The 27,785-nt window shown below is 49.7% G+C and overlaps 1 protein-coding gene across 2 annotated transcripts in view; it reads right to left on the bottom strand.

Moving 5' to 3' along the window:
- Positions 1-2,040: 2,040 nt before the first annotated feature.
- Positions 2,041-27,785, bottom strand: part of PRSS57 (serine protease 57) — a 52,836-nt gene continuing 27,091 nt past the window's right edge. For both annotated transcript variants that reach the window (XM_069217662.1, XM_069217663.1), the window contains exons 3-5: positions 26,207-26,351; positions 7,340-7,600; positions 2,041-2,491 (exon numbers count right to left, since the gene is read on the bottom strand). In XM_069217662.1, coding sequence (XP_069073763.1) covers positions 2,339-2,491; positions 7,340-7,600; positions 26,207-26,351 — 559 coding nt within the window. In that variant the 3' untranslated portion in view covers positions 2,041-2,338. The remainder of the gene's footprint in view (positions 2,492-7,339; positions 7,601-26,206; positions 26,352-27,785) is intronic.

The following is a 27,785-nucleotide window of genomic DNA, read 5'->3' as shown; positions in this document are numbered from 1 at the left end:
CAGAGTACCATACTTCCCAGCAGGGGTAAAGTACTTTTAAGGGGAAGGTACTGGTACTTCCAGTATCAAACAGAAGCACTTCTCTTGCATGGCATGGTCCTCGACTCTTTAAAAGATAAACAGAGCTACAATCAACGTTTCTGCTAGGGAGCACTGCCCCCGTGTGGCAGGACTGAAGACTGCCGCCCAAAAATAAACAGCGCTACATACAATCAAGGTTTCTGCTAGGGAGCACTGCCCCCGTGTGGCAGGACTGAAGACTGCCGCCCAAAAATAAACAGCGCTACATACAATCAAGGTTTCTGCTAGGGAGCACTGCCCCCGTGTGGCAGGACTGAAGACTGCCGCCCAAAAATAAACAGCGCTACATACAATCAAGGTTTCTGCTAGGGAGCACTGCCCCTGTGTGGCAGGACTGAAGACTGCCGCCCAAAAATAAACAGCGCCACATACAATCAAGGTTTCTGCTAGGGAGCACTGCCCCCGTGTGGCAGGACTGAAGACTGCAGCCCAAAGTTGGCTGATGAAGGTCTGGGTCGCGTGGAGCCGCTGCACACACTGTCCTAGCTTTGTGGGGTCTGTGAAGGGGAGATGGGGCACACGTAACACAAATCACAACAGCAACTCTTCCCTCAAGGGCTTTATTTCCTGTGCACAAAGCATCAGAAAGATGCCCTTTTATCCAAATCATGAAAGACAGCTCATGTTTTTACAACGGAGATGAGCGGCATTGTTTCTTTCCTGGCTGTCTGTGCCCCCTGTGCCTCCCAGCTGCCCCTGGCTCCCCCCATGAGAGGACACACACACCTGGGTGTAATGCCGGGGCTGCAGTAGGAGGCGGAGTCACCAGAAGGGGGCAGTGTGCACCCCTCGCCGCAGAAATGCTGCACTTATATAGGCAAATGCGCTTCTCAGGCAGCAACCACTAAACCTGCACCTTCTGAACAACATCAGCAAATATTCTTATCTTTTTCTACAGACAACAAGACTGGATAGCACAGACTGGGCCAGAATTACAGAGCGGATTAGGGGCCGCCATCCCTGTGAGCCACTAAACTGCAGGCTTTGTGACAGCTCCATGGCTTTGGTTATTCCTGAAACCATTTGTTAAGTGTTTACCAAATCACAAACTAGGCTAAAAAATGCAAACTGAATTGCAATTTGGAAGAGGCGTGTCTAGGGCGTCCCTTCCAGTGTACTATGTATGGACGGTTTACCACCACAATTTCAGTTGCAAACGAGTGATGGGTTTTACCGACTCCACAAAGGACGTGGTAACGAGGACGAGGTCCTTTTGAGACCCCCTTCCCTTTGTGAATGTAAAAAAAAGTTTATGATTTTTTTTCTAAATGCAGACCCACAGCCTTAAGAAAAACTGACTGATTTTAAAAATTATACTTTATGAAACTGTGATCGCTGGCATTGAGCTCTGTTGCCCCTGCAGGCCACCATCTCAGTGGTGCCCTCAATGGAGAGAATCGCAGGTTGTGAATGGTAATGAGGTAGGGCGAACTAAGACCCACTTTGAATAGTGATTTTGTGAAGTGCCTAATAGTTCATAGATCGGTTTCAGAAACCAGAATCGATATGCAATAAGTTGCTGTGTAATTTGCAACACCACAGAATAAAATTATGGACTGAGTACTGAAACTTTTCAAACACTCACCCCACCAATCACAGACCTGGGTTTAATTCATAATTTTTTTGCCCACCACACCACCCCAGTTTGGACCCAGTCATATGCAAATCAGTCTTGACCCTGGTGCTCATATATACAATCCAGCCAGGCCAGGTCCCCCCTGGATTGGAAACAAGCATCCTGCGACCGGTTTCAGGGTATCACCCCTCATCAGCCAGGCTAGCTTGAATCCAATGTCACAGTGAGCACGGGACCCACGTCTGGGCGTACCCTTGTAATTTGTGACCACTTTTTGCATATTGAGTCTTAGTACATCAATCCCAATGTGATTTACTGCTTTAAATATACCTTCTACTGTCTGGAAATCCACCCACTTAATACTTACAGCAACAAAATAGGCATGTAGTGTAAACATATTTAATAGGTTACTGTGCACTATGGTGCAATGAGGCCATCTTTGGGTTCTGCTGCATTTGCAATGTTTATTATAATCTTGGTATAAAATACATCAATATCTTCATAGATAGATGGATAGATGGGTAGATAGATAGATAGATAGACAGACAGATAGATAGATTTTCCTTTGCACACGTAGGTCGGTCTCTGAATGCTGTTTCGCACAGGGCCACTCGTGTGGTGCACTCTTGTATCCTTAACATGGCGTAGACAGTTTTGTGTCAGTTGAAGGCCCTGTGACTATCACATTGTTTTGATGACGTCTCGAATCCAGGTCATATATTTTGAGACACGCGTGAAGATGTCAGGAAACCGGGGATTTCCGCATCTCAGTCCGGAAAATGACACCACTCCAACTGCCGTCACCCCACAAATCAAGGGTCCCCCGGAATCCCCCTGCAAAACAAAAGACCTTATTATCAGCTCTTGAAGGACAAACAGAGCCCTTGAACAGGATGAAAATCCATTCAGAAGTCTTTGAGAAATTATAGAAAATCTAAATTTGTATATATAGGGACGCAAAAGTTCTGCAAACCCTCCCGATCTCGTACAGAGATCTGATTGGCTGACAGCACTTCAACAAGGAAGTGTTGGCAGCCATGTTGGGGCTCAGCTGAGTCCCAGGAAAAAAGTTAAGAAATAAGAAAAGGGGCCAGGGTAGGTTCTGACCCTTAAGCCCTTAGCTCTGGTGCTGGGGGCACCAAGACAAAATAGCATTTATTTTTAATTTTCAGGGCACGTTGCAGTAGATCCACCAAAAATTCAACAAATAAAAAACAAGTGATGGCCTGTTTTTTAATAAGCCTCTGAGTGGGCCAGGTCCCGGAGGCATTGTTTTTTTTTAATGCGGGGCTACAAACAAATTCAATGTGGGGAGGCCACCCAGGACCACCACTGCCCCGGGGACTGCCACCTCCCCGTGGTGTTAAACAAATATGATGGGGTGCGGGCGCTTGACACCTATGCTGCCCTGGTGGCTTCCACCTCCCTGGGGCTATAATAAAAGAGTAAAGGGGGTCTGTTTTGGACCCCTGCAGCCCTAGGGACCACCACCTCCCTGGGGCTATTCTCGTTGGAGGGGCAACTGATGGCCCTGGGGACTGCCACCCCCAAAAGCCACCTCCTACTATGTCCCGGGGTGCCCACCCCGTGGAAATAGCTGTTTGCTTTTGCTTGGTGCGAGCTGACAACTCCCACCAAGCAAAAGCAAACAAAGTCTGGTTTCTGCAAGAGAAAGCTGTCAAACAGCTCTACCTTGCAGAGAGCGGAGTTTTTATACATCTTACCTGCAAGCAAATATGCATGTGGGGAAGCCAGATAAAAACAATGCTCCCACAAGCAGGGAGCTGCTATTAAAAGCAGCTTTCTGCTTGTGGGAGCAATGCTGGCTCCCACAGGACGTAGGGTTCCAGCTAGGACTGTGGGGGCTTGAGGCTCTCCCCATGGTCCTGTCACTCTCTCTCTCTTTCATCTCATAATGGGATGGAAGAGAGAGAAATATAGTTATTACAATGGTCTTTCCATGCAATGATTATAATAGTAAGCCTCCTGCGGTATAATGGTTAAGGTCACAGACCCCCACACTGAACGTTGAGGGATCTAGTCCAGGTGTGTCTGGTCATTTGCCTATTTTAAAGTGTAAGGTTCATACTGAAAGGTGAGCTCACTCTTTTTCATTAACAAATACATTTTTCTTTTCAGTTTGTCCAGAAATATCTCATTCTAAGAATGTCATTCACGAAAGGCTAAAAAAACTCACTATCTCTCTCCCTCTCACTTTCTTTCTCTCTCTCTCTCTCTCTCTCAATTTCTCTTTTTCAATCTTTCTCCCACTCACACACCCACTTAGACCCTTAAGCACCCCTTCAAAGACCCACTCAGACACTCACACACCCACTCACACACCCACTTAGACCCTTAAGCACCCCTTCAAAGACCCACTCAGACACTCACACACCCACTCACACACCCACTTAGACCCTTAAGCACCCCTTCAAAGACCCACTCAGACACTCACACACCCACTCACAGACCCACTATGACCCTCATGCACCCACTCACAGTCCCACTCAGACACTCGTGCACCCACTCACACACCCACTTAGACCCTTAAGCACCCCTTCAAAGACCCACTCAGACACTCACACACCCACTCACAGACCCACTATGACCCTCATGCACCCACTCACAGTCCCACTCAGACACTCACACACCCACTCACACACCCACTTAGACCCTTAAGCACCCCTTCAAAGACCCACTCAGACACTCACACACCCACTCACAGACCCACTATGACCCTCATGCACCCACTCACAGTCCCACTCAGACACTCGTGCACCCACTCACACACCCACTTAGACCCTTAAGCACCCACTCACAGTCCCACTCAGACCCTCGCGCACCCACTCACACACCCACTTAGACCCTTAAGCACCCCTTCAAAGACCCACTCAGACACTCACACACCCACTCACAGACCCACTATGACCCTCATGCACCCACTCACAGTCCCACTCAGACACTCGTGCACCCACTCCCACACCCACTTAGACCCTTAAGCACCCCTTCAAAGACCCACTCAGACACTCACACACCCACTCACAGACCCACTATGACCCTCATGCACCCACTCACAGTCCCACTCAGACACTCGTGCACCCACTCACACACCCACTTAGACCCTTAAGCACCCCTTCAAAGACCCACTCAGACACTCACACACCCACTCACAGACCCACTATGACCCTCATGCACCCACTCACAGTCCCACTCAGACCCTCGCGCACCCACTCACACACCCACTTAGACCCTTAAGCACCCCTTCAAAGACCCACTCAGACACTCACACACCCACTCACAGACCCACTATGACCCTCATGCACCCACTCACAGTCCCACTCAGACACTCGTGCACCCACTCACACACCCACTTAGACCCTTAAGCACCCCTTCAAAGACCCACTCAGACACTCACACACCCACTCACAGACCCACTATGACCCTCATGCACCCACTCACAGTCCCACTCAGACCCTCGCGCACCCACTCACACACCCACTTAGACCCTTAAGCACCCCTTCAAAGACCCACTCAGACACTCACACACCCACTCACAGACCCACTATGACCCTCATGCACCCACTCACAGTCCCACTCAGACACTCGTGCACCCACTCACACATGCACTCAGACTCTCACACACCCAGTTACAGACCCACTGAAACCCTCAACTACCTACTCACAGACACTGATGCACCCACTAAGACACCAATGCTCCTACTCTCACACCCAGACAGTCATGCACCTAATCACAGACCCACTGACACTCTCACACGCCCACTCACAGACCCACTGAAATACTCACGCACCTACTCACACACCCACTGACACTGATGCACCCACTCTTACACCCAGCCACTTTCACAATCACTCTCATCCCCAGATACACCCTCTGACACGTATTCTCACACCCAGAGAGACAGGCCGCGGCCAACTCGTGCCGTGCACGGCCAAAGGGCCGCTAGCAGCATGGGGCTTGGGGGTTATGGGAGATTGCCTGCAGGGTCTGGCCGCAGGCCAGTCCCTGCGGCCAACCCTTGTCGCACACGGCTAAAGGCCATGCATGGCAGTGGTTGCATTAATGTATAGTAGTGAAAATATGTTAGAAAACCCATAGAAATTCACTGAAAAAAACAAAGGTTACAGGGACAATATGGTTAGGAAATAGAATTTAAAAAAAACATAGAAATTCACTTAAAAAAACCAAAGGTTACAGGGACGTTATAGTTAGGCTCACATTTTAAACATGAACCCATAGAGATTCACCTGTTATAGTAAGAGCTATCTCAAATAACAATAACTTGTGCCCTCAGGTAACTATAACTCACTCCCTCGCCATGCACTGCTAATTACTCCACAAATTACAGCTCTCATCTCATCTTTAGTAACATCACTGATAACATCAAGGTAATATTTCCAGTAAAAAAAAATATGTAAAAGCTGTGCATGGTGGGGATGAGAGTTATAGTTACCTTAAGGCACGAGTTATAGTTAATTGAGATAACTCCAACTATAACTGGTGAATTTCTATGGTTTCATGTTCAAAATGTGAGCCTAACTATAATGTCCCTGTAACCTTTGATTTTTAAGAGACTATGGGCCGGATGTACGAAGCCTTTTGCATGTCGCAAACTGCGAAAAACGCAGTTTGCGGCATGCAAAAGGCCGAACGCGATGCTCATACCCAAATTGCGAGCCGGTACCGACTCGCAATTTGGGGATGCGACTCGCAAATAAGAAGGAGTTTTCCCTTCCTATTTGCGACCGCATCACCATTCAGAGTTGCTTTGTGACCGCAAATGCGGTCGCAAACCAACTCGCAGTTACCACCAGTGTCACACTGGTGGTAACTCATTCGCAAAAGTGAAGGGGTCCCCATGGGACCCCTTCCCCTTTGTGAATGCCGAAAAAAATATTTTTTCAGAGCACTGCCTACTCTGAAAAAAACGAAACCAAATGGTTTCGGTTACGTTTTCATTTTGCATCTCGTTTTCCTTTAAGGAAAACGGGCTGCAAAATGAAAAAAAAAACTGCTGTATTGCAAAAGCAGTCACAGACATGGAGGTCTGCTGTCTCCAGCAGGCCACCATCCCTGTGAGTGCAGGGACTCGCTATGGGGTCGCAAACTGCGACCCACCCCATGAATATTGAGGAGGTGGGTCTTTGCGACCCCATAGCGAGTCGCAGAAGGTGTCTGAGACACCTTTCTGCATCCAATTTTGCGAGTTGCAAATTGTGAGTCGGTCAGACTCACAATTTGCAACTCGCAAAATTGGAGTTTCCTACATCTGGCCCTATATGTATATGTATTATATATATATATATATATATATATATATATATATACAGACATGCATGCATTTGTATGCACATACACACACAAATACAGACACACATATATAAATACATACAGGTACACACCCACATATATAAATACATACACATGTACACACACATACATGCTTATATGCATATACACATACAAACACATATCTACACATACATGCACACACAGGTACACACATGCTTACCTGCACACATATGTACACACATTCATACATGCACACAAGCACATACAAACACATCCACATATAAATAAACCATACATGCATACATATACTGACTGCTGTGACGCCCAGTCATACAAATTTACTCGTACCACTCTTAGCTACGGGCACTTACCGAGCAGAAGCCGCGGGTGGCACCGTCCGTGCTGGTGGCACACAGCACGTTCTCTGGCAGTGCCCCTCTCCAGGAGTCATTGCAAGCTTTCAGGGGCATCATGCTGACTGCTGTCTCCATCAGCGCCAGGGGCGCAGTCTCAAAGTCTGAGATGTCACCCCAGCCAGCCACCGAGCACACGGTCCCGGGAGAGACATCAGCATCCTGCTGCGGAAGCGAGATGTTCCCAACAAATTGGTTCATGGATGCCTTCCGGTCCAACTGGGAATGAGGAAGGGTTGGAGAGGGTAAGTCAGAGGACTCATGGAGACTGATAGAGCCTGCCTGAGCACAAACTGCTTCAAAACTAAACATTGAACAAACTCAGTACAAATCTCACATCAGCAAATATGAAAGGCACTGGAATTAAGTGATTTTGCAGCTATGGCATTTTCCACATAACTATGGATATGCCACATGTGTCACATAATTCATGATCTACTGCAAATCTGCAGATTTATAAAAAAAAAAATCTAGCCCAAATTGATCAAAAGTTACTAAAAACGTGGCAACCTCTTGCCACACAGTTGAGGGCTCTTCGCAAAGGTTGACCGGTCACCTTTCTGTTGCTCATTGCTATATCTGACTGTTAAACTGGTACTAAAGAGGTGAAAGCTTTTCCCAGACAGTGTTAACAAGTGTAACACAAATTTGAAATGCAATGGGGCTCGCATTTTCTTGAGTTAGAGCTATTGGCATTGTAAATCCATAACTGTACTTTTCTTGCCACATAAATTGGTCAACACTGTCTCATAATTTTGTCTTTTCCTGCCATGGTTTGGTGGTCACTGGTGGCTACTGACATTAGAAATCACAAGCCCTAGAGGAGAGATGATGGGAAATAAGGCTGGAAAAGTATTTTCTATTTATTTTAACAGAATGAAGTCTTGCAAGAGTTCTTGCCTTGCGTTTCAACAAAGCTCTAATGAACTTAACAATAGTAGAACAGACTGAGAAGATTTACGGCCCCAATAAAGGAGATAAGCAATGCCCTGTGTGCAATGTCGTGAGTGCTGGCAGGGAGGGGCTTGGAGGAGAGACTCCAGATGGGAGGCTAAGCAAGTTTCACATAAGTGCTTCTAGGTTTAGCTACATTATATCAGAAAAGGCATATTGTGGCTTTCGTGAACAGTGCTAAACAACCTGGTGTTTCTTTTGTAAAATATGCTTATTTTAGGAGCCAGAGGTGAGGACAGCACTGGAATAAAGCTAAAATAAATGTCAGCGACATGGGAGGAGATGGAGGGAACAGAATACTGCATTAAAATGCAGGCAGCTACCAGCCTATAACACCCACAGTGAAAAGGGAGAACCAAAGAAATGCCAAAGTAGTCCGTCACAGCAATAGATAAAGAAACCAAAGTGGTGTAATAGAGTAGTTGGTCACAGCTCTGAAACAGAAAGAGGAGGGAGAAAAAGGGTGAACTGACCACTAGCAAGCAGGAATTTTTAAAGGACACTGCAACCAACAAATGAAATAATTTTAAGCCATAAGAAGTATACTAAAAGAATACACGAGGTCGAACGCATACCTTCGATCTATAAATGACCAAGTAACACATCACAAAAAGTGCTGGATTATGATGCATAATTTCCTCTTTCTTGAGGTACAATTTTGTAAACTCAGCCACATAATGTGGTTCTCCACTACTGCATAATTCAAGCAGCCCTGACAAATATACTAGCAAAACAACAGACCCAACCAGATAATCTTTCCTCGTTGGACTGGCATCCTTCCCAGGTCCTCAGGAAGGATGCCCTGGTCTAAATGTGCCAGAACCACACAACAAAAACAGGAAGCACTTCAGAAACAGCAATTAACAGAATAAAGCACGAGGAGACCCTGGAAAGGCGTGTAGGCGAAAGTGCGGTGGAGGGTCTCTTCTAAGAGAGGCACAATGCAGGCGGTATTGCATTACTCCAGCATCTCAAACTTACCGGAGGAAATAGCCACTCATGTCCCACCATATAGCAACACCATGTATCCATAAGGAACCTCAGTGTAGTTCCTTACCTCTAAGAGAACCACAGGTTGATTGGAAGCCAGTCAGACATTGTCTCACAGAACAAGTCCAATCCATGCTGGCTAGGCCATTTTTAGAGGGGACAGACCCTGTTACCAAACCCCACAGACCCATCAAGGACGGCCACTCCAGTCCCCTCCATGCAGGAAAACCTGTGTCCATGAGGAGCATATTGTGTTCCAAAGAGGAACCCAATGAACACAGCCACATCCCTTCATACATCACATATCCATCAAGGAGACCTGTCCCACCCTAGCCCTGTGGAAGAACCTTGTGTCCACGGGCACAGCCAATCACGTCTTGCTCTGTAGAATAACCCAAGGACTCCTGCCCCACCCTAGTCCTGGGGGAGGGCTCTGTGTCCATGAAGCACAGACAATCATGTCTCACTCTGTAGAATAACCTAAGGATCCCTGTCCCACCCTAGTCCTGGGGGAGGGCCCTGTGTCCATGAAGCACAGACAATCATGTCTCACTCTGTAGAATAACCCAATGACCCCTATCCCACCCAAGCCCTGGGGGAGACCCGTATGTCCATGAAGTGCAGCCAATCATGTCTCACTCTGTAGAATAACCCAAGGATCCCTGTCCCACCATAGCCCTGTGGGAGGACCCTGTGTCCATGAAGCACAGCCAATCATGTCTCACTTTGTAGAATAACCCAATGACCCCTATCACACCATAAATCTGGGGGAGACCCGTGTGTCCATGGGCACAGCCAATCAGGTCTCACTCTGTAGAATAACCCAAGGATCCCTGTCCCACCTTAGTCCCGGGGGAGGGACCTGTGTCCATGAGCGTCAGCCAATCATGTCTCACTCTGTAGGATAACCAGGGACACTGCATTTATGTAATTGTGAGGCGGCAGCGATTTTTGCATAATTATAGATTTGCCACATTTGGCACATAATCCATAACCTGCAGATTTTAAGAAAAAAATGTTTCTGCCTCAAATGGTTCATAAGTTTCTAAAGATTCCGCAATATGTGTTGCCGAGAAGTCAAAGGTCCTTTGCAAAGCTGGACTTGTCACCTTTTCAAGTCGAGCCTAGGCAGCGCGCATGAACTGTCTCTACTTCTGTGGGCTTTCATCACACCCATCACTTTCTTTCATTCTTGGCCTGCTTTTCGAAATTACTCTGGTTTGTCAGGTAAATGCTTTACGTCTGTCCTGCCCTGAGGCTGTTTTATTACTGCCTTGGAGACTGACCCCGTTACATGGATTATGGTACGATTGGCCATATATGTTAGTGGCGACGCATTACTTTTTTCTTTTGACTCTCCATTTCGCACTCCATGGCGGTGTGTTGTTTCTTCCTCTTCCTAGTTTTAGGGCATCTTGCTGTTTCTTTGTGGTGTCTATGCCCAACAAAGTCTGCAAGCTGGGGGGGAGTGTGGTTCTTGTTTATTTAGTTTTTTTGCAGTTCTGTATAGCACAAACTCGACCCAAAGATTGGAGTGCTTTACATGAGCACCATTTACGTTACACAAAGATACATTCATTTTTGGTAGGCACAGGGAGATTAAGTGATTTTCCCAGAATCACAGGAAGTTGCTCAAACGCTGAGGCTCGAACCTAGTTCCCCAGCTCCAAAGTTGGCAGCTCTGCCCGTTACACAAAATTCTCTCCCTTATGCGGCATTTGTATAGCGCATACTACCTCAGTGGTGCACTGAAGCGCTTACTGACATGACTAGTTTTATACATACTACTGACAAGCACATCATTCACACTGTTATGAATTTGAGAATCATAGTCATTTAAATTTGCAAGCCCATTCCTAAATTCTTCCCAAGTTTAGCAGTTGAAAAATATACAAACTGGTGCCTTATAATATATAAAAAAACAAGGGAAATCCTAAACACAGCTTTCCCCAGCATAGCTGGAGAGCCGATACTACAATATTCACAGCACTTGGCAAACTCACCCCATAATGCTTTACAGGGCATTCATTTTACAACACATTTTTGCCCATAGCCTCCCCCTGTGGTGGTCCTAGGAAAATCGGACCACCGCAAAAACGTTCAGCATAGCGTGCTCTTTCTGTCCATGCAAACTTCTGGGCCCCCACACTAGGTTGAGGCGGGGGGGCAAAATCATAACCTCTTCACCATTCAATGTTTTTAAAGCTCTCTCATGGCTGAAGCTTTTGTTTTACAATTGGGAGTAGTTCGTGTTCTAAGGGCCTTGTTTCTAATAATATTCTAACACGCCTCCTAAGCCTTAAAATGTGCAACGTGTTACCTCCTCTAGGGGCTGACTACATGGTTACACTGCAATGCTCTCTGCCCTTCTCTTTTTATGTGGTTATGCCCTCTAGGGGCTGACTACACCGTGACATGACCATGTTTCTTCCAAATACTATTGTTATTGGGGTGGCCTCTAGGGGCTGTTCTGACCATTACAGTCTAATGCCAAGTTTATGAAAGAATGCACAAACCATGGGCGTAGGAAGTATGGGGGATGTAGGGGATATGTCCCCCCTAGATGTTGGAGTAGGGGGACACGGGGACAAGGGTGGGGGGGTCGAGGGGACAGAATAATTTTTCCTTCTCCTGTAATTCGCAGGGCCATTAGCGCATGAAAACGCTACCTATACTGGCCCTGCACTTGACCTGTGACCTGCCTCCAGGACACTTGCCCTCCTCCCCTTTGTTGTGCTGCAGCACACACAGGATTCTTTCTCACTTTGCCGCCACAGCCGCTGCACTTCTGAGAACAAAGGGAGATGAGAGGCCCATTGTTGATTGCTGTCTGCATCCCATCCCTCCTGAGCCCTACCCTACCCTTCCCTTGAAAATCGAACCCTGAAGACAGCAGCAAGATTTGAGAAGGTAAGGAGGTTTGGGTAATTAAATCAACTATTGCCAAGTAACTCCCTTTCTTTTTAAATACAGTGCTGTGTTGCAGAGTATCTACCTTTCTAAAAACAGTATTGTTGAGTTACTGTGAGATATGAGCAGGGCAGGCCTTAGCACGCTACTGGCACCCTGTGCGCCAATGTTTGTTAGGGCCCCCTTTCTGTCGCCTCTCTCTCACTCTCTTCTCTCCTCTGTCTCCAGCTTGCCTGCCCAGTGCTAATTATTGTCCACTAAGTTGACATCCTGCACCTCCAACATTTCAGTCCCCTGTCTCTCCCTCAGCCTTCCTGGTATTTGTGAAGCCCGCTCTGAAGGGCAAGGGCTGTCTGTAAATCTAATTTCCTGCCAGTGGCCTGTGGATGTGAAGCCGGCACTGTGGCAGCTCACAGGCTTTACAGGACTTCACAGGCTGTGGTGGAACAGAGTCTGGCACTGCTGGATAGACGGCAGAGAGACTAGCACACAGCACGGTCCCAGAAAGAACCAGAAGGCCTGAGAGACGGACAGGGCCAGGTAAGGCAGCAGGGCCAGCTCTAGGGCGATGCAACCGGTATCGCTGCACTGGGTGCTGACTTAGGATGGGGGTGCTGTGTTTGCTAGTATACTGTGACTTTAAAAGCACCTGCTGGGTGTTCCTTGCCACCAATAGTTTTCAGGCAACAATAAAAATCTCAAGACAATTCCGGTGATTTATGGCCTTCCTGGAGAGAGATTGAAGTTTTGTCTGGTCGGAGTTTTGACTCATCATAACGTACAGGATTACAATGCCTGCTACAAAGAACGTCTACATGCAGATCACAAAGTGTATGTAAGGTGGATAGGTCAGTGGGTTATTGCTTTTGACAGATGCAGGAAAGTACCCTCTTTTTGGCATGGTTACCCCCACTTTTTGCCTGTTGTCAGTATGTTTTGACTGTGTTCACTGGGATCCTTCTAACCATGACCCCAGTGCTCTCTCCCATTACATTTGGTTGCTTGGACCACACACACCCCACATTTGGCGTACTGGTGCCCCTTATAAGTCCCAAGTGTATGGTACCCAGGTACCCAGGGCAAGGGGGGACCAGGTGTTCCCCATGGGGTGCAGCATGTATTATGTATTATGCCACCCATAGGAGCCCATGTAGACTGTGTCTGCAGGCCTGCCATTGCAGCCTGCGTGAAAATGTGCATGCACCCTTTCACTACCAGGTCACTGCACCAGGTCACTGTAAGTTACCCCTATGGCAGGCCCTCCTAGCCAGAGGGCAGGGTGCAAGTACCTGTGTGTGAGAACACCTTTGCAGGAGCAGAGGTGCCCCCACGAACTCCAGCTCCATTTTCCTGGACCTCATGAGTGCGAGGACGCCATTTTACGCGTGCACTGGACACAGGTCACTACCTATGTCCAGCTGCATAATGGTAACTCCGAACCTGGGCATGTTTGGCATCAAACATGTCAGAATCCTATTGTCAGTATTGATTGTATGATTCCATGCACTTTGGGGGCTCCTTAGAGGACACCCAGCATTGCTCCTACCAGCTATCTGGAGTTTTCCGGGCAGCCCACGCTGCTGCCACCCCTCAGACAGATTTCTGCCCTCCTGCTGCTGCTTGAGCAGCTCATGCCCAGGAAGGCAGAACAAAGGATTTCCATTGGAAGAGGGAGACAACACCCTCTTCCTTTGGAAATAGGTGTGGCAAGGCTTGGGTGGGGTAGCCTCGCCAAGCTACTGGTATGCTCTGAAGGGCACATTTGGTGCCCTCCTTGCATAAACCAATCTGTACCAGTTCAGGGACCTCAGCCCCTACTCTGGTGCGAAACTGGACAATGGAAATGGGCGTAACCACTCACCTGTCCATCACCACCCCAGGGGTGGTGCCTAGAGCTCCTCCAGGGGGCCACTTGATTCTGCCATCTTGAATCCAAGGTCAGGCAGTTGACGTCACAGCCCCCTCCTAGCTGGTCACCCTGCTAGGTGACCAATCTTCCTTTCTGGGCTATATAGGGTTTCCCTCTTGGGTGGGTCCTCAGATTCAATGTGCAAGATTCCAACAGGACTCCTCTGCAATGTTTACTTTGACTTCTGGCCACTGGAACTGCAACTGGACTTCACAGGAACCTACAATTTGAAGCTCCAGCATCGACTTCGCCCTGCAACATTGTTTCTTTGGCTCCTTCCAGCAACTGCAACATTTGCCCAGCAGTGCTTCCTCTGAGGGCAGCAAGTCTTCAGTCTGCATGAGAAGAAAGAAAGAAAATTCCTTGGAGTGAAGGAGTCACTTACCTGCATCCGCAGGCACCAACTGCAACAACGACCAGCTGCGTGGATCTCCTCTCCTCCTGAGCTGCGTGGATCCTGCATCAGGGGTGGTAGTCTGGAGTGGTCTCCTTGGTCCTCTCTACCAGCTGTTGGAGTAGGTCGGGCCTTGCCTTCCCATGCAGGACAGTACCCCCATGCACTGCATCTCTTGTAGCTACCAAGGCCTGTTGTTATCTCCTCCAAGGGATCTTCAAGCTCTATGTATCCCCAGCCCCCAGCACTCTTCTCTGTGAAGCAAAGCCCTCAACGTGCTTCGCCTGCAATGTGGGACCTCCCTTCAGGTGTGCTGCGTGGGCCTCTCTGCAGCTCCTGGGCTCCTTGCCCGAAGGTCTTCTGTGGGGACTGCCTATCCTTCTCCAGACTCTCTGCCTTGCTGAGGGTCACCTGGGACTCTCCTCCACATGGGTTGAGTCCCCCTGGACCTTGCTGGTCCCCGGCAGCTCCAGTTTTCTCCTACTGCGACATTTGCCTTTGCCAAGGCTTGCTGGTGGGTTTTCCACACCACAGACTGACTGCAATTCTTCATCGGGCATAGGACGTCGACTGCATCACCTAGGAACTCTTCATCTGCTCCAGTGCTGCATTGCCGACCTTCTTCATCTCCCCGTCGACCAACTCCTGCATCCACAGATGGGTGGGTAGTGGCTCCTGCCACCACCGGACATCCCTAATTAAACTGGATTTGGTCCCCTTCTTTTCCAGATCTTCCTCTTCCAGGATCCACCTCTAGTTTTTTGCAGTCTTGCCTGCGTTTTGCAAAATCCTTCTCTGAAGTCCTTTTGGTGGGTTGGGGAAATACCAGTAACTTACCTCTCTTCTCCTGGTTGCTGGGGGGCATTCTGGTACTTACCTTTGGGGTTTCCTAGTTCCTGCAGCTCCCCTCTACTGATTCCACTTCCTTGTGTGGGGACCCGGCTTTCGCATTCCACTTTTCAAGTATATGGTCTGGTCCCCTCTAGGCCTTCAGTATTGCCTATTGCTTTTCACTGTTTTCTATTACTTTTTATGCCAATTTCTGATTGCTACAGTACATATAATAGTGTACCAGCTTACCTCCTTTTGGAGTATTGCCTATCTAGTGTTTTAATCTTTGTGTTACTGTAATAAGGAACCTTTATTTTCATAACACATGTTTTTTCATGTGTGTAAGTGCTGTGTGACTACAGTGGTATTGCATGATCTTTGCATGTGTCCTAGATAAGTCTTGGCTGCTCATCCACAGCTACTGCTAGCCTGGCTTCTAGGCACTGCCTACACCCCACTAGTAGGGGATACCTGGGCCTGGCATAAGGTGATAATACCATAGGTACTCACCACACACCAGGCCAGCTTCCTACATTCAGAGGGCTCCTTTTTTGTCCCCTGCAATTTATAAATTAAAACTGAATATAGAACAGTGAGCAATGAACTCACAAAGAGCTGCATGCAAACATCAAGGTACAGATTAGAGCGTTATGATTTCCCCCCACTTTTTCATTAACTTAATGTTGCAAAACAAGTTAATTTGACCGCAAATCAATTCTTATTATTAAAGGGAGCCCCCAACCATGGTGTTATGTTTTAAATTCAGAGTTTGCGCTTCTCCAGATAAAGCACTCTGAAACTATACCTGCTACCAGTATGGATGACCTATGACACCTACACCTTGTAGTCCTCTGTCTTATGTAACATTTCATATACACTGATTTACACACATATGATGATTGTCTCTGCGTAATGTCTGTGTGATGTAAAGTACTTTGACACCCTAGACTGGTGTGAGGGATGAATGATGGAACAACACATGCGTATATCGTGCATGCCTTAACATCGCGGTCTCAACGACGACCATGTCTTTACTACGCATGCCTTTACAACGAATTTCGCTGTAAAAGAATGTTTGGTAAAGGAACATGCGTGGTAAATTCTCCCCGCCCTGCCCCCTTACACCTGACACCATACTCCACCCTGCCCAATCACTTAAAACTGCCCCTGCCCTGAGCCCTAAACCCCCCGCCCTGAGTCCTAAAAGTAACCCTGTCCTGTCCTAAAAACTACCCGCCCCCACTCTGAACCCTAAAACCTACCCTGAACTGCCCTAAAAACTACCTTGACGCCCCTGCCCCCCTGAACCCTAAAACCTACCCCGCGCTGTCCTAAATACTATATGACCCCTACACTGTACCCTAAAACCTACCCCGACCTGTCCTAAAAACTACCCTGACCCTACCCTGTCCTAAAAATGACCCCAACCTCCCAGCCTCCCACCCTAAACCCTGCCACAGCCCTACTTACCTCTCTCTCCTCTGCTTCTTCCTGTTCTGCCCGGACAGCTAGACCGCTCTCTAGGCTGTAACCATGCATATGCGTGGTAAAGACATGTGTGGTAAAGGCATCCATGCTAGCCCCATATGTGTGGTAATGGCAGCGTGGTCAATGCATTGCATTGATTGCGTTGTAAGGGATATTTCCCGGTATGAGTGGTGCTATAAAACTAATGAAGTGCATCTGAGAGAGAGTGGTGGTGAATAGTAGTGAGGGAATCCGTGGCAGAGGTGGTCACTGGGGGGCGGCAACAAACAATGTCGCACAGGGCACCACCAGCACTAAGGCCGGCCCTGTCAGACAGCACAGCAGTTCACAGGAAGGCGGCAGCACAGAGACTGCCACTTGACAGTCAGACAAGGACCTAGCAGCAATCATAGGCCTTACTGGCCTTCATAGGCAGGCGAGGCCCAGAGACTGACACAGCCTGACTAGAAAGAAAGCTCCCAACAGGCAGCACAGTGCATGGCAGGCAGCACAGGAAGCACTGCGCCCAGCAGGCAGTACAGGCCTCTTAGGACTTCACACAGGCGAACAGCAGCACAGAGCCTGTCGCTGCCTAACAGGCAGCCAAGAGCCCAGCAGACAGGGAATTGCAGGCCGCACAGGACTCGACTGGAAGCGACCGCCTCCCCCCATCCCACCCACCACAGCAACCCTTGTGGGTGCAAACTTTGTACAGGGGGCCCACCTCAAGGTTGTCCCTGTCCCCCCCACACCCAGAAATTTTGTGTCTCCTATGCCCCTGGCACAAACACAAAGTTTATTTCTGATAAAGGTTTAATGTGCTGCATAGCTAAATACATATCAGATCCCAAAGGGAAGACCTATTGACTATGCCAATGCTTGTTGTTGATTATTGCTACATTTGAGTATTAAACTGGTGCTAATGAGGTCCAAAATATGCCCAGTGTTACCAAGTTTAAACATGATGAAATAATGAAGTAATACTATCACAAAATGTTCTCCATTAGGCAGCGTAATGTGCCTTCTCTTGACGCATAATTTTCTCAACCCTGCCGCATAATTTTGCCTTGCGGCATAATTGGCCCTGAGGATAACCCAATCTTCACAGGGATCAGACAAGCAAGACTTTTACAAAAGGAAGATGGTGGCACCAGGGGGAGAGGACAGGAGCTCCTCCTCTCAGTGGTATGGCCGAGGGGTTGGGGGTGAGGGAGCTCTGCCAGGAGGAGTGAATGCCGCAGAATTTATTAATGAAGGTCATGGCCGATGGCTCATGGAGAATGATCTCAGGCTGGATGTCCGGGTGGCCCTCTGTGAGAAGCACGTGAGGAGGGCGTGAGGTCAGGAGTGCGTAAAGCAGAGGTGAGGAGCGCCTAGGGAGTAAGACAAGTGAAGGGGCGGTGAGAAATGTGTCTGCCTGAGATGCGGGTGGTGCACGGCAGAGGTAAGGAAGGTGCAGAGTGTCTAAAGTAGGTGATGAGGAGGTTGTAAAGCTGAAGGTGAGGATGGTGTTAGGTCTCGGGGAGGCGGGTGTGAGGCAGAAGACGAGGATGAGGTTAGCAAAGCGACGAGGAGGGTGTAAGGCAAAAAACTAGGATGGAGTTACGTTATACGGTATAGAAGGTGTAATATACAAGATGGGGATGGTGTTAAGTATCAGGTGTAGCGGTTGCAAGGTAGTAGTTAAGGAGGGTGCACAGGAGCTGCTGGGAGCGTGTAAGGCAGGAGTGGAAGCGTGCATACAGCAGCTGGGTGTGAGGGTGTAAGGCATGGGTTGATCAGTGTGTACAGCAGCTGCTGGGAGGGTGTAAGGCTGGAGTTGAGTGTGTAGAGCAGCTGGGTGTGAGGGTGTAAGGCATGGGTTGAAGAGCGTGTACAGCAGCTGCTGGAAGGGTGTAAGGCTGGAGTTGAGTGTGTACAGCAGCTGCGGAGAGGGTGTAAGGCATCGGTGTGCATGTACAGCAGCTGCTGAGAGGGTGTAAGGCACGAGTTGAGTGTGTACAGCAGCTGCTGAGAGGGTGTAAGGCAGGTATTGAATGTGCGCAGCATCTTCTGAGAGGGTGTAAAGCATCACTGTGTGTGTGTACAGCAGCTGGGTGTGAGGGTGTGCGGCAGGAGTTGGAAAATGTGTACAGCAGCCGCTGAAAGGGTGTAAGGCAGCAGTGTGTGTGTACAACAGCTGCTGGGAGGGTCCAAGGGAGTAAAGCATCACTGTGTGTGTGTACAGCAGCTAGTTATGAGGATGTAAGATAGGATATGTGTGTGTACAGCAGCTGCTCAGAGGGCATATGGCAGGACTTGAGTGTGTACAGCAGCTGCTGAGAGAGTGTAAGGCATATGTTGAAGAGTGTGTACAGCAGCTGCTGAGAGAGTGTAAGGCATCAGTGTGTGTGTGTACAGCAGCCCGCTGAGAGGGTGTAAGGCAGGAGCTGAGTGTGTACAGCAGTTGCTGAGAGGGTGTAAGGCAGGAGTGTGTGTGTACAGCAGCTGCTGAGAGGGTGTAAGGCAGGGGTGTGTGTGTACAGCAGCTGCTGAGAGATTGTAAGGCATGTGTTGAAGAGTGTATACAGCAGCTGCTGAGAGAGTGTAAGGCATCAGTGTGTGTGTACAGCAGCCCGCTGAGAGGGTGTAAGGCAGGAGTTGAGTGTGTACAGCAACTGCTGAGAGGGTGTAAGGCAGGAGTGTGTGTGTACAGGAGCTGCTGAGAGGGTGTAAGGCAGGAGTTGAGTGTGTACAGCACCTGCTGAGAGGGTGTAGGGCATCAGTGTGTGTGTACAGCAGCTGCTGAGAGGGTGTAAGGCAGGAGTGTGTGTGTACAGCAGCTGCTGAGAGAGTGTAAGGCATGTGTTGAAGAGTGTGTACAGCAGCTGCTGAGAGAGTGTAAGGCATCAGTGTGTGTGTGTACAGCAGCCCGCTGAGAGGGTGTAAGGCAGGAGCTGAGTGGGTACAGCAACTGCTGAGAGGGTGTAAGGCAGGAGTGTGTGTGTACAGCAGCTGCTGAGAGTGTTAGGCATGTGTTGAAGAGTGTGTACAGCAGCTGCTGAGAGAGTGTAAGGCATGTGTTGAAGAGTGTGTACAGCAGCTGCTGAGAGAGTGTAAGGCATCAGTGTGTGTGTGTACAGCAGCCTGCTGAGAGGGTGTAAGGCAGGAGCTGAGTGTGTACAGCAACTGCTGAGAGGGTGTAAGGCAGGAGTGTGTGTGTACAGCAGCTGTTGAGAGAGCGTAGGGCATGTGTTGAAGAGTGGGTACAGCAGCTGCTGTTAGGGTGTAAGGCAGGAGTGTGTGTAGAGCAGCTGCTGAGAGAGTGTAAGGCATGTGTTGAAGAGTGTGTAGAGCAGCTGCTGAGAGAGTGTAAGGCATCAGTGTGTGTGTACAGCAGCCCGCTGAGAGGGTGTAAGGCAGGAGCTGAGTGTGTACAGCAGTTGCTGAGAGGGTGTAAGGCAGGAGTGTGTGTGTACAGCAGCTGCTGAGAGGGTGTAAGGCAGGAGTTGAGTGTGTACAGCAGCTGCTGAGAGGGTGTAAGTCAGGAGTTGAGTGTGTACAGCAGCTGCTGAGGGAGTGTAAGGCATCAGTGTGTGTGTGTACAGCAGCCCGCTGAGAGGGTGTAAGGCAGGAGCTGAGTGTGTACAGCAGTTGCTGAGAGGGTGTAAGGCAGGAGTGTGTGTGTACAGCAGCTGCTGAGAGGGTGTAAGGCAGGAGTTGAGTGTGTACAGCAGCTGCTGAGAGGGTGTAAGGCAGGAGTTGAGTGTGTACAGCAGCTGCTGAGAGAGTGTAAGGCATGTGTTGAGGAGTGTATACAGCAGCTGCTGAGAGAGTGTAAGGCATCAGTGTGTGTGTACAGCAGCCCACTGAGAGGGTGTAAGGCAGGAGCTGAGTGTGTACCGCAACTGCTGAGAGGGTGTAAGGCAGGAGTGTGTGTGTACAGCAGCTGCTGAGAGGGTGTAAGGCAGGAGTTGAGTGTGTACAGCAGCTGCTGAGAGGGTCTAGGGCATCAGTTTGTGTGTACAGCAGCTGCTGAGAGGGTGTAAGGCAGGAGTGTGTGTGTACAGCAGCTGCTGAGAGAGTGTAAGGCATGTGTTGAAGAGTGTGTACAGCAGCTGCTGAGAGAGTGTAAGGCATCAGTGTGTGTGTACAGCAGCCCGCTGAGAGGGTGTAAGGCAGGAGTGTGTGTGTACAGCAGCTGCTGAGAGGGTGTAAGGCAGGAGTTGAGTGTGTACAGCAGCTGCTGAGAGGGTGTAAGGCAGGAGTTGAGTGTGCACAGCAGCTGCTTAGAGGGTATACGGCAGGAGTGTGTGTGTGTACAGCAGCTGCTGAGAGAGTGTAAGGCATGTGTTGAAGAGTGTGTACAGCAGCTGCTGAGAGCGTGTAAGGCATCAGTGTGTGTGTACAGCAGCCCGCTGAGAGGGTGTAAGGCAGGAGCTGAGTGTGTACAGCAGCTGCTGAGAGGGTGTAAGGCAGGGGTTGAGTGTGTACAGCAGCTGCTGAGAGGGTGAAAGGCAGGAGTTGAGTGTGTACAGCAGCTGCTGAGAGGGTGTAAGGCAGGAGTGTGTGTGTACAGCAGCTGTTGAGAGGGTGTAAGGCAGGGGTTGATGAGTGTGTACAGCAGCTGCTGAAAGGGCGTAAGGCAGGAGTGTGTGTACAGCAGCTGCTGAGAGAGTGTAAGGCATGTGTTGAAGAGTGTGTAGAGCAGCTGCTGAGAGAGTGTAAGGCATCAGTGTGTGTGTACAGCAGCCCGTTGAGAGGGTGTAAGGCAGGAGCTGAGTGTGTACAGCAACTGCTGAAAGGGTGTAGGGCAGGAGTGTGTGTGTACAGCAGCTGCTGAGAGGGTGTAAGGCAGGAGTTGGGTGTGTACAGCAGCTGCTGAGAGGGTGTAGGGTATCAGTGTGTGTGTACAGCCGCTGCTGAGAGGGTGTAAGGCAGGAGTGTGTGTGTACAGCAGCTGCTGAGAGTGTTAGGCATGTGTTGAAGAGTGTGTACAGCAGCTGCTGAGAGAGTGTAAGGCATGTGTTGAAGAGTGTGTACAGCAGCTGCTGAGAGAGTGTAAGGCATCAGTGTGTGTGTGTACAGCAGCCCGCTGAGAGGGTGTAAGGCAGGAGCTGAGTGGGTACAGCAACTGCTGAGAGGGTGTAAGGCAGGAGTGTGTGTGTACAGCAGCTGCTGAGAGAGTGTTAGGCATGTGTTGAAGAGTGTGTACAGCAGCTGCTGAGAGAGTGTAAGGAATCAGTGTGTGTGTACAGCAGCTGCTGAGAGGGTGTAAGGCAGGTGTTGAATGTATACAGCAGCTGCTGAGAGGGTGTAAGGCAGGAGTGTGTGTGTACAGCAGCTGCTGAGAGGGTGTAAGGCAGGAGTTGAGTGTGTACAGCAGCTGCTGAGAGGGTGTAGGGCATCAGTGTGTGTGTACAGCAGCTGCTGAGAGGGTGTAAGGCAGGAGTGTGTGTGTACAGCAGCTGCTGAGAGAGTGTAAGGCATGTGTTGAAGAGTGTGTACAGCAGCTGCTGAGAGAGTGTAAGGCATCAGTGTGTGTGTACAGCAGCCCGCTGAGATGGTGTAAGGCAGGAGCTGAGTGTGTACAGCAACTGCTGAGAGGGTGTAAGGCAGGAGTGTGTGTGTACAGCAGCTGCTGAGAGGGTGTAAGGCAGGAGTTGAGTGTGTACAGCAGCTGCGGAGAGGGTGTAAGGCAGGAGTTGAGTGTGCACAGCAGCTGCTTAGAGGGTATACGGCAGGAGTGTGTGTGTACAGCAGCTGCTGAGAGGGTGTAAGGCAGGAGTGTGTGTGTACAGCAGCTGTTGAGAGGGTGTAAGGCAGGGGTTGATGAGTGTGTACAGCAGCTGCTGAGAGGGCGTAAGGCAGGAGTGTGTGTACAGCAGCTGCTGAGAGAGTGTAAGGCATGTGTTGAAGAGTGTGTACAGCAGCTGCTGAGAGAGTGTAAGGCATCAGTGTGTGTGTACAGCAGCCCGTTGAGAGGGTGTAAGGCAGGAGCTGAGTGTGTACAGCAACTGCTGAAAGGGTGTAAGGCAGGAGTGTGTGTGTACAGCAGCTGCTGAGAGGGTGTAAGGCAGGAGTTGGGTGTGTACAGCAGCTGCTGAGAGGGTGTAGGGCATCAGTGTGTGTGTACAGCCGCTGCTGAGAGGGTATAAGGCAGGAGTATGTGTGTACAGCAGCTGCTGAGAGAGTATAAGGCATGTGTTGAAGAGTGTGTACAGCAGCTGCTGGGAGAGTGTAAGGCATCAGTGTGTGTGTACAGCAGCCCGCTGAGAGGGTGTAAGGCAGGAGTGTGTGTGTACAGCAGCTGCTGAGAGGGTGTAAGGCAGGAGTTGAGTGTGTACAGCAGCTGCTGAGAGGGTGTAAGGCAGGAGTTGAGTGTGTACAGCAGCTGCTGAGAAGGTGTAAGGCAGGAGTTGAGTGTGTACAGCAGCTGCTGAGAGGATGTAAGGCAGGAGTTGAGTGTGTACAGTAGCTGCTGAGAGGGAGTAAGGCAGGAGTGTGTGTGTACAGCAGCTGCTGAGAGAGTGTAAGGCGTGTGTTGAAGAGTGTGTACAGCAGCTGCTGAGAGAGTGTAAGACATCAGTGTGTGTGTACAGCAGCCCGCTGAGAGGGTGTAAGGCAGGAGCTGAGTGCGTACAGCAGCTGCTGAGAGGGTGTAAGGCAGGAGTGTGTGTGTACAGCAGCTGCTGAGAGGGTGTGGAGTGTGTACAGCAGCTGCTGAGAGGGTGTAAGGCAGGAGTGTGTGTGTACAGCAGCTGTTGAGAGGGTGTAAGGCAGGCGTTTAGTGTGAACAGCAGCTGCTGAGAAAGTGTAAGGCAGGGGTTGAATGTGTACAGCAGCTGCTGAGAGGGTGCAAGGCAGGAGTTGAATGTGTACAGCAGCTGCTGAGAGGGTGTAAGGCAGGAGTGTGTGTGTACAGCAGCTGTTGAGAGGGTGTAAGGCAGGGGTTGATGAGTGTGTACAGCAGCTGCTGAGAGGGCGTAAGGCAGGAGTGTGTGTACAGCAGCTGCTGAGAGAGTGTAAGGCATGTGTTGAAGAGTGTGTACAGCAGCTGCTGAGAGAGTGTAAGGCATCAGTGTGTGTGTACAGCAGCCCGTTGAGAGGGTGTAAGGCAGGAGCTGAGTGTGTACAGCAACTGCTGAAAGGGTGTAAGGCAGGAGTGTGTGTGTACAGCAGCTGCTGAGAGGGTGTAAGGCAGGAGTTGGGTGTGTACAGCAGCTGCTGAGAGGGTGTAGGGCATCAGTGTGTGTGTACAGCCGCTGCTGAGAGGGTATAAGGCAGGAGTATGTGTGTACAGCAGCTGCTGAGAGAGTATAAGGCATGTGTTGAAGAGTGTGTACAGCAGCTGCTGGGAGAGTGTAAGGCATCAGTGTGTGTGTACAGCAGCCCGCTGAGAGGGTGTAAGGCAGGAGTGTGTGTGTACAGCAGCTGCTGAGAGGGTGTAAGGCAGGAGTTGAGTGTGTACAGCAGCTGCTGAGAGGGTGTAAGGCAGGAGTTGAGTGTGTACAGCAGCTGCTGAGAAGGTGTAAGGCAGGAGTTGAGTGTGTACAGCAGCTGCTGAGAGGATGTAAGGCAGGAGTTGAGTGTGTACAGCAGCTGCTGAGAGGGAGTAAGGCAGGAGTGTGTGTGTACAGCAGCTGCTGAGAGAGTGTAAGGCGTGTGTTGAAGAGTGTGTACAGCAGCTGCTGAGAGAGTGTAAGACATCAGTGTGTGTGTACAGCAGCCCGCTGAGAGGGTGTAAGGCAGGAGCTGAGTGCGTACAGCAGCTGCTGAGAGGGTGTAAGGCAGGAGTGTGTGTGTACAGCAGCTGCTGAGAGGGTGTGGAGTGTGTACAGCAGCTGCTGAGAGGGTGTAAGGCAGGAGTGTGTGTGTACAGCAGCTGTTGAGAGGGTGTAAGGCAGGCGTTTAGTGTGAACAGCAGCTGCTGAGAAAGTGTAAGGCAGGGGTTGAATGTGTACAGCAGCTGATGAGCCGGTGTAAGGCAGGAGCTGAGTGTGTACAGCGGTTGCTGAGAGGGTGTAAGGCAGGAGTTGAGGAGTGTGTACAGCAGATGCTGAGAGGGTGTAAGGCAGGGGTTGAGGGTGTACAGCAGCTTCTTAGAGGGTGTAAGGCAGCAGTTGAGTGTGTACAGCAGTTGCTGAGAGGGTGTAAGGCAGGGGCTGAAGAGTGTGTACAGTAGCTGCTGAGAGGGTATAAAGCAGGAGTTAAGTGTGTACAGCTGCTGCTGAGAGGGTGTAAGGCATCAGTGTGTGTGTACAGCAGCTGTTGAGAGGGTGTAAGGCAGGGGTTGAGTGTGTACAGCAGCTGCTGAGAAGGTGTAAGGCATCAGTGTGTGTGTACAGCAGCTGCTGAGAGGGTGTAAGGCAGGAGTGTGTGGGTACAGCAGCTGCTGAGAGGGAGAGGGTGTAAGGCAGGAGTTGAAGAGTGTGTACAGCAGCTGCTGAGAGGGTGTAAGGCAGGAGTTGAATGTGTACAGCAGCTGCTGAGAGGGTATAAGGCAGGAGTTGAATGTGTACGGCAGCTGTTGAGAGGGTGTAAGGCAGGTGTTGAAGAGTGTGTACAGCAGCTGCTGAGAGGGTGTATGGCAGGAGTTGAGTGTGCACAGCAGATGCTGAGAGGGTGTACGGCAGGTGTTGAAGAGTGCGTACAGCAGCTGCTGAGAGGGTGTAAGGCACCAGTGTGTGTGGGTATGGCAGCTGTTGAGAGGGTGTAAGGCAGGAGTTGAATGTGTACAGCAGCTGCTGAGAGGGTGCAAGGCAGAAGCTGAGTGCGTACAGCAGCTGCTGAGAGGACGTAAGGCAGGAGTTGAAAAGTGTGTACAGCAGCTGCTGAGAGAGTGTAAGGCAGGAGTTGAATGTGTACAGCAGCTGCTGAGAGGGTGTGAGGCAGGATTTCAAGAGTGTGTACAGCAGCTGCTGAGAGAGTGTAAGGCAGGAGTTGAGTGTGTAGAGAAGCTGCTGAGAGGATGTAAGGCATTGGTGTGTGTGTACAGCTGCTGCTGAGAGGGTGTAAATCATCAGTGTGTGTGTACAGTAGCTGCTGAGAGGGTGTAAGGCAGGAGTGTGTGTGTACAACAGCTGCTGAGAGGGTGTAAGGCAGGGGTGTGTGTGTACAGCAGCTGGTGAGAGGGAGTAAGGCAGGAGTTAAAGAGTATGTACAGCAGCTGCTGAGAGGCTGTAAGGCAGGAGTTGAGTGTGTACAGCAGCTGCCGAGAGGGTCCAAGGCAGGAGTTGAGTGTGTACACCAGCTGCTGAGAGAGTGTAAGGCAGGTGTTGAAGAGTGCGTACAGCAGTTGCCGAGAGGGTGGAAGCAGACCAGGGCATACAGACAAGGGGTGAAAGGTCAGCTTGGCACGAGGCTGCTGCCTGACGCCCACAGGACTCACCTTCACCAGCTGCAGGTCATTGGTGGCAGTCTTGGGGTCATAATATGGGTGACTGATGGAGGCTCGAACTTTGAAGGTTTGTCGCGAAGACTCCTGGGTGGTGAGGGAGTGAGCCCCCAGCACAACACTGAGCATGTCGGGGGGCCTGAAGAAGAACAAGAAGGAGAGACTTAGGGGACAACGTCATCCGGGGTGGACGAGTCAACCTCTCAGCTGGAGGGGGAGAGAAAGCCAGAGAGAGAGAAAGAGAGAAAGTGAGAGGGATAGAGAAAAATAGGGGGAGAGAGAGGGAGAAAGAGAGAGGGGGAGAGAGAATGAGAGAGGAGGGAGAGATAGACAGGGGAGAGAGGGAGAGAGAAAGAGAGAGGGGGAGAGGGATGGAGAGAGAAAGAGAGAGGAGGAGAGAGGCAGAAAGAGAGTCTGGGAAACAGAGGGGGAAGAGAGAGGGAGAGAGAGGGGAGGGAGAGAGAGAGAGAGAATGAGAGAGGGAGAGAAAGACAGAGAGAGAGTCTGAGAACGAGAGAGGGACAAGGAAGAATGCTCGCAGGAGACAACAAATGAAAGGAGAGATGGAGAGGTTGTTTCTGGTACCCCCATGTGACACACCCATGTGACACTCCTTTGTGACATTCCTATGTGACACTACCTTGTGACATTCCTATGTGATACTCCTAGTGACACTCCTATTTGACACTTCTATGTGAAACTCCCACGTGAAACTCCTTTGTGACACTCCTATGTGATACTCCTTTGTGATACTCCTATGTGACATTACTTTGTGACATTCCTATGTGATACTCCTAGTGACACTCCTATGTGATACTCCTATGTGACACTCCTATGTGATACTACTAGTGATACGTCTATGTGATACTCCTAGTGACATTCCTATGTGATACTCCTAGTGACACTTCTATGTGATACTCCTAGTGATAATCCTATGTGATACTCCTATGTGTCACTCCTATGTGACACTCCTTTGTGACATTCCTATGTGATACTCCCAGTGATACTCCTATGTGATACTACCAGTGATACTCCTATGTGATATTCCTAGTGACACTCCTTTGTGATACTCCTATGTGACATTCCTATGTGATACTCCTAGTGATACTCCTATGTGATACTCCTAGTGAAACTCCTATGTAATATTCTTAGTGGCACTCCTATGTGATACCCCTAGTGACACTCCTATGTGATACTCCCATGTGACATCCCTATGTGATACTCCTAGTGATACTCCTATGTGATACTCCTTTGTGACACTCCTATGTGAGACTCCATTGTGACATTCCTATGTGATACTCCTTGTGATACTCCTATGTGATACTCCTAGTAATACTCCTATGTGATACTCCTAGTGACACTCCTATGCGATACTCCTATGTGACATTCCAATGCGATACTCCTAGTGATACTCCTATGTGACACTCCTATGTGAAACTCCTATGTGACACTTCTATGTGACATTCCTATGTGATACTCCTAATGATACTCCTATGTGATACTCCTAGTGACACTCCTATCTGATACTCCTATGTGACACTCCTTTGTGACATTCCTATGTGATACTCCTTTG

This window comes from Pleurodeles waltl, chromosome 12 (genome assembly GCF_031143425.1).
Source record: "Pleurodeles waltl isolate 20211129_DDA chromosome 12, aPleWal1.hap1.20221129, whole genome shotgun sequence".
In the NCBI taxonomy this organism is placed as follows: domain Eukaryota; kingdom Metazoa; phylum Chordata; class Amphibia; order Caudata; family Salamandridae; genus Pleurodeles; species Pleurodeles waltl.
Note: the sequence above shows the minus strand (reverse complement) of the source record. Positions and strands in the feature narration are given on the sequence as shown.